This window comes from Cibotium barometz, chromosome 9 (genome assembly GCF_041138505.1).
Source record: "Cibotium barometz isolate CiBa-2024 chromosome 9, ASM4113850v1, whole genome shotgun sequence".
NCBI classification, from domain to species: Eukaryota; Viridiplantae; Streptophyta; class Polypodiopsida; order Cyatheales; family Cibotiaceae; genus Cibotium; species Cibotium barometz.
In genome coordinates this window covers 23358090-23365223 of record NC_141054.1, presented here as the reverse complement: position 1 = coordinate 23365223, position 7134 = coordinate 23358090, and the positions used below count along the sequence as shown (strand labels likewise).

At 39.8% G+C, this 7134-nt stretch overlaps 1 protein-coding gene across 6 annotated transcripts; it reads left to right on the top strand.

Moving 5' to 3' along the window:
• The first annotated feature begins 740 nt into the window (after nt 1-740).
• Nucleotides 741-6549, top strand: LOC147635343 (transcription activator GLK1-like). Of its 6 annotated transcripts, none has more exons than XM_086802586.1 (11): nt 741-874; nt 977-1145; nt 2159-2215; nt 2435-2483; nt 2634-2714; nt 2940-3734; nt 3941-4081; nt 4906-5196; nt 5292-5342; nt 5546-5629; nt 6167-6549. In XM_086802586.1, exons 3-11 carry the CDS (start codon nt 2172-2174, stop codon nt 6314-6316), a joined length of 1686 nt encoding a protein of 561 aa, XP_086658712.1. In that variant the 5' UTR covers nt 741-874; nt 977-1145; nt 2159-2171; the 3' UTR covers nt 6317-6549. The 6 variants fall into 6 exon arrangements, 5 of the variants coding, with proteins under 5 accessions (XP_086658712.1, XP_086658711.1, XP_086658710.1 ...); XM_086802585.1 differs by having other exon boundaries at nt 773-874; nt 918-1145; XM_086802584.1 differs by having other exon boundaries at nt 783-1145.
• Nucleotides 6550-7134: the final 585 nt, after the last annotated feature.

The window sequence follows — 7134 nt, the reverse complement described above, 5'->3', positions numbered from 1 at the left end:
CTTAAAAAAGGTTGTGAGAGTTGAATTTTTCTTCAAGCTGAAAGTTGATCTAATTTGGAGGGACTCTAGACACTTAGCCTAGCATATAGATTAGGTATGGGAATTTAAAAATGGGAAAGATAAATAGTATATACGTGGGAGGGCGTGCCATTTTGTGTGGTTGCTATTAACCAGACTAAAGGTTGAGGCCCGTGGCGCACCTTGAAGTTGAAAGTCAATAGGACTCTAGGGCGAATGTGAAAAGACCACCCGGTGGGGAGGGGGGAGACGGCGGGGCGGCGCGGCGGGGCGGGGCGCGCTCCAATTGTATGAGCGCCTCCCGCCCGTTACCTTCCGGCATAAAAAGGACAAGGGTGAAATTTTGCCTATTTTACGTATGAAACAGTCCATTTCTTGTTTTTTTTTTTCCCTTTTGACTGGTGGTTGGAAAAAATACGATTTTAAAAAAAATCTAATTTTCTAACACTGGATCAGAGCTTCGGAAGCGACTGCCCGAGTGCCGTAGGCGTAGGGCCTTGTTCGGCTGCCACAACAGCGATTCTAGGCCAGTGCTGTCTTTATACACTAGGCGGAAGGATTCTGCTGTATAGTAAGAGGGGACCGCAAGAGCGTGGTGGGCCGTTAGATTGAACAGCAGATCGACGGTACCATGTTGTGCTATGCGCAGTCAGCAGCAACAGTAGTTGTACCGCCCTTGTAATATATTATTTGAAAGGTTCACGTCAGTATGGGAAATCTCTCTTAGAATCTCTCTCTCTTTCTATATATAGGTAACCCACTCTTCAACTGTCACTACTCTCTTAGACACCCTCATCTGTTCTTCTCCCATCCACTCCTAAAACTCTCTTTAACCACGACTGATGGTTTTTGCAAGGTTTTAACTCCATGAATAGCTTAACGATGATGGTTTTTGCAAGGTTTTAACTCCATGAATAGCTTAGCGATGGATCTGACTTGACTGGATGAACCGTTACAGAGCTCTGCCATGGTCTAAGGTGTTTTGGGCTTACGAGGGATGCCAGTATTAGCATACCAAATGCCCAGAATGGAAGGATTTCCCAAAGGGGCGCCTGCATGTCATGGTGGCGGTGGACGAACCGCTTGTTACGGATGATAGAGAACTGGCAATTCCTTAGCAAAACGTAGTAAGATATTTCTCATTCAATAGCCTCCGGGATGCCCTCAAGTTTGTGTGGTTTGATTTTGCCTGGACGATGAAGGATCTAAACTCTAAGTGTACTCATGCGGCTCTTGGGTAAGGCATTGAGAGATTTTTTGGTAAAACACACAATTTGTGCTCTGTAAAAAGGTAATTTTGTAGCCAATAAAGGTAGTTAAATCAAGTCTAATTCTTACTATGGGGAGCTTAGGGGTTTCCAACTTTCAAGAGAAGCTAAAATTATGTGAACGAATTGTTTTAATAAAAAATCGGGTACTCACGTGGTAGTTACGGAGGCCTTTAAAGTAAGGTCAAGTGGAATTGAAATGCGGGGAATATAATGTATGTGTGGGTGTGATGTAGCTAGTGACTGCATATGTTGGAGGGTGGGAACAGGAACCTCGACGTCATTGTTGTGGGTGTGTGTAAGTGTGAAGGAGGATGAGGTTCTTTCTTGTCATGAGCTCGTGTTTCAAGATAATGGTTGTTCTGGAAACTGCTGACTCAGCCAGCCTCTCACGAGCTGCTGCCCCACTTTTTTGCCGTACATTTCTGCTTTCCAGCTCCATCCCAATCTCTCTCATCTCTTTTTTTTCTCCCTTCTTTTTCAATGATTTAATATGTTCTTTTTTTTTTCCATCACACCTAGTTCTTAAAATTGTTTGGCAACTAATCTACTATTTTTTTAAAACCGGGATATGTTGGGTTACCACACACACCCCTCATCTAAGGGTGCAGGCTATTTGAACCCACAAACTTGGGAATGATACACACCCCTCATCTAAGGTTGCAGGCTATTTAAACCCACAAACTTGAGGAATAACACAATCGCTCTATCCATTGAACTACTGCTGTGTTGACATCAACACTTAGATCTCCCTCAAATCAGTGATTTCAGTGCATTGCAAACTACCCCTAGTGACCTCATTTAATCCTGAATCCTCCCCTTTTTTATGTTCAGCTCTATTTTTTCTTTTGGGTGATCCAAATATTTTTCAGGCTATCCCCTGTGATGCACTTAACGGCTTCAAGATACTACGCACTTGACCACCATAAGTGAGTTTCTCTCTATTCATCAACACTCTTTTTTTTATACAAATACTAATTAAGGCTCCGTCTAAGATACCCAGAAAATCATAGCTTTTATTACCCTATAGTGGCATATTTCAACTCCACCACATAATAAAGTTTGCCCAATGAAGTAAGGTACGTCTGCCTTTTTTAAATTGCTCGACTTACTTTTTTTGTACACTCCATGTTCTTATGCTGGTGCAGAGTGATGGCAAATACGGAGCATATGGATATCATGATGCAAGGCCTTGCTGTGAGTAGCTTTTTTTAAATCTCATATATTCTTTAGTATATGCTTTTTTTCGGTGCAGGATCGTCCATCACATCACCTTGTGTACTTGTTCTAGTTAATCTTTTGAATTATTTCTTCTGTCAAATGCTATATTTTTTTTCTGAAAAACAGGCTGGTGCATCAGAATTTCTACAAAACCCCTTGTCCGAAGAGAGGTTGAAAACGAATATTTGGCAACACATGGTTAGGAAGGTACAAAATAATATTCAGTTAACTGACCTATGGATGTATGTCTAAATATGGACATTGGATATACATATAAAATTATAATATATTTGATTAACCCAATCATTAACAATTATCTTCTTCTCCATAGCGTGGTGTATATAACACATACATACATGCACATATACTATATGCTTGTATGATATCTTAATCTTCCTTTGATTACTAACCCATATTAGCCTCTTTTTTCAGGCTCTTATCAGAAAGCATATGGCGATGCCAACAGAAATTGCTTACGTTAATCCTCCATTGAGTACTTCTAATGAAGACGCTAATTTGCAAGATTTTACATGTAATTATAAGCAGGCATTAGATGAAATGCCGGAAGCCCGTTTATTTTTCCAGCAGGAGAATTACTCATCCTATTTGGATCTGGAGGAAAACGATAATTGTGATGAACTCTTATGCTCTACACCACCTCAGCTTGAGCAGTCTTCTAGAATGCCCATAGAGGAAGATTATCCTGATGGTTCCCCCTTATCAGCGCATGGTTTTAGTCTAGAATGCACGAAGGGAGATTTAGATGATGATTGTGATAATTATCTTCACATCAAATCCGCAGTCGAGGATATTGTCAACAAATCTACCATCCCTAATGACCTCTTTGATTCTAGGACCAAGGACGACTACTTGCTTAATCATGAGCTTGATGATCTGCAATTTAATGATATCCCGGATAACTTAGACGACATCACATTAAGCAATGATCTGGTTGACGGTGACGTTTTCTCTGGATTAGACACTAATCAAAGCTTAAGCAAAGGCTTCGATTGCTTGGATGATGAAGATTTCCCAAGAGCTGGTGAGGAAGTGGCCATGGAAGAGAAAGTGATGATCAACCCAGGCGTTGGATCACAAAGTAAGAAAATTAAGCCACTTAATGGGAGAATTAGCGGAGTCATCGAGGAGATTAACAGCAAGACTAACGACTCGGAGCAGAGCTGGAACAAAATATCAAATGGGAAGAATGGGAAAAAGAAGATGAAGGTGAGTGATTGTATACCTTAGATTTGAGTGATTAGAATGAATTGAATAACTTTGTTATGCATGGAGGTCGATTAGGGTTTAGTTAGGAGAGTATGATGGTTAATTTTGTTGTTTTTAGATTGATTAGGTTGTTTAGAACCAAATGAAAATGCTAGATGACGCTGGATTAAGGTTCTTTTTAGTTGATTTTGGTCTTTAAATTGTAGGTGGATTGGACTCCGGAGTTGCATCGTCGCTTTGTGCAAGCGGTAGAGAAACTGGGCGTGGATAAAGCTATACCCTCCACAATTTTGCAGCTCATGGGAGTGAAGTGTCTGACGCGGCATAACATCGCAAGCCATTTGCAGGTGAGTGGATAAATAATTTGCTTTTTTTTTCTCAAAACTATTTGCATATGATCTTCAATAATTAACGCTTCAAGAGTCTTTCCTTTGACAATCGTCCAAAGCAAATAAAATCAAAAGCTCGTGAATTTCCTAGTCGGGTCGTTCTAAATTTCAAAAAATCGGGTGATTAGAGTTTTTTTTTAACGAATATATATTATTGATTTTAAGGAAAAAAAATTCGTGTATATTTTCAGAACATTTAAAAAAAATTATCATATCGTATTGTTGACCTGTTTTCAGACTCTATCAAAATTTTCCTCAAGGCTCAAGCTCGGAAAAACGAAGTTTTTCGGCGCAATAAATAAATAACCAATGTGATTTGCAGAAAAGGAGGTGTTGCGAATACTTTAATGGAGCCCTTTTTTCTTTAATAATACCAATCATCTAATTCCGATTTTAAAAAAAAGAAAAAGAAAAGGAGGCGTTTAAATCGAAAAAACTGATGCCCTAAATATGAAACATTTGTGGGAAAGTTAAAATTCGGTTACGTGTTGTGGTCAATGGTGGCATGGTGGATGTTTCTTTTTAATGGTGGCAATTGTAGTCATGGTGGATGTTTCTTTTTAAATGTGTTTTATCTGGATATGTACATCAATTGTACATGTGCACGTTTTTGTTAGATATGTACAATGAATCATTGTACATGGTAACATGGATGAAATTTTAGTTATAAATTAATAGTACAATTAAAAAATATAAAACTGTTTTTGATATGTCATTGGTTGTATTGATGAATATTCAATGTATTGACAGAAAATGCCGTGTGTGCCATGTGGTGACGACAGAAGTACAGGTCGCACAGGAAGCATTTACTCGCCCGCGAGGCGGAGGCAGCTAGTTGGAATCACAGACGGAACATGGAAGCGGCGGCCACAGGCAATGGCCGGGCGGCCAATACCGCGGCCGCCGGTCGTGACCACCACGCGTGGCCCGCTGCGCGGCCACCTCAGCAAATCCAGCCGCGCCCAGCGCATGCGCCGCACTCCCTGGCGGCTGGGGCCCCGCCGCTGCACGTGTGGGGACACCCCACCGTTGAGCACGCCACCATGCAGTTTTGGCCCACGGTGTTCCTGCCGGTAAGTATGACTCGTCAGAAGCGGTTCCCTGTCAACGTTCACGGTTTTTCAGAAACCGCCTCCGGGTTCTAAACACCATTTGCTCATACTTACAGGCCTGCCAGCTGGACGCGTGGGGCAACCCCTTCTTCGCTCAACCAATTTTGGTAACGTCGTTATCTCAATATAATATAAATATTTATATTAACCATAGGATACTTTTTTTAAAATTAAGATTCTGTATTAAGTTAATCTTCATTTTAACGAAACAGGATTAGCAATAATGAATTAGATATTAGTTCAATCAATTATCAATTGCCTGTAATCTGGCTTCAGCTTCTACTTATCCAGGGATTACTGTGTGTCACAGAGAATGCCATTGGCTCCCATGCCCAGCATTGCCAACAGGGCCGTGCTTCCTGCTGTCCGTGGAGAGCAGGCCCGCTTTCATCCGGTAATTTCCTTAAATCAAAACACAGTATAAATTTGGTAACCACCTTGGAACCAAACGACTAAAAAGTTACAAATTGTAATCTAATTTAGATTGATGATTACCATTTGGTAACTTTGCACTAGTAAAAAATTATCAAATGATAACTCACCTTTTAAGAAAAATTACCATTAGGGTTTTTCTATAAGCCTATATGATGCATGCTTAACAAGGCTCAAATTGATAACTTGAGGTTCACCAAGTAGAAATCACTATAATATCTTGCTATTTTTTCCAAGTTCTCTTAGTTCTCTCACTAACTGATAGAAATAGCTTTAATTTTTTGAAACTCATACAACATCTAGCATGTATGAAAGAAATGAAGAGATCTTCGGAAACTTTAAGATCTAGAAAATTACCAAATTGTAACTCAAAATTTGGTATATGTTACCAATGGTAATTTTATGAAAATCTCAAATTTATACTATGAATCAAAACCTTCACGCAATCAGCTCATTGCTTGTAAGTACATAATAAATCCGGGTTTGATCAATTTTGCAGCCAAAAGAGACTGTGAACGCTGCAATCAATGAAGTTTTGCGGAATCCGTACATTCCTCTCCCCCTCGGATTAAAACCCCCCTCATTAGAGAGCGTAGTATGCGAGCTTCAAAGACAAGGCATTTCAGTGGTACCTGTAGTAACTTTCTAGCATTAATTAGAGAGCCCCCCTTCTCTCGGCTAAATTCGACGACAACGCGTGAGGTGACCAGTAAATTAATTAGATTAATCACGCGTTTTCTGCAGTTTTAATCTCCCGCGCGCCGAGTCCATACACGACAAGTCCTCGTTATAGGTTCTCAAATAAAGATGTAAAGGCTCCTTGTATCAATTCCGGCATCTGTTGTAGTAATCTAACGGTTAGCTCCGCTTACAATTTACAAATGCTTACGTGTAACGAGAGCAGATTAAGGAAATGGTGAGGTTGCAGGGAATATATATATATTTAAAAAAAAGTATTCTTTTGTTTAAACGAGTGGCCTTCACCCGTAATTGTTGACAGGTGTAAAGCACTCTACACTCGTGTGTGCATCTAAAACTCATTCGCATGTACATCGAACGCACATAAAACACACATATAGAACCCAAACACAACTAACATGCACTTGGACATAACTCAGGCATACTCGTGTGCACACATGCTCATGCATAATGGGTGAGTGCATGTGCACATGCCATTTTTTGAGGTCACACACGAGTTGCTACATTAGATAAAAACCTATATCCATCAAACAAAATAACATACCTAAGATACTTACAAGCATATTAAATACCACATGTTTGGGATATAAATCCCAAACAATAAGACATTAAAGATATATATACGACCCACACCCATGGATTTTTGGTTAAAAGTAGTCGTATGACTTTTTCATTGGTGACCCACACACTAATACGGTATAATTGTGTATGACATATTTTCAACTCTTACTTCTTATTTTCACTTTTAGGAAAAGATAATCAATCTCA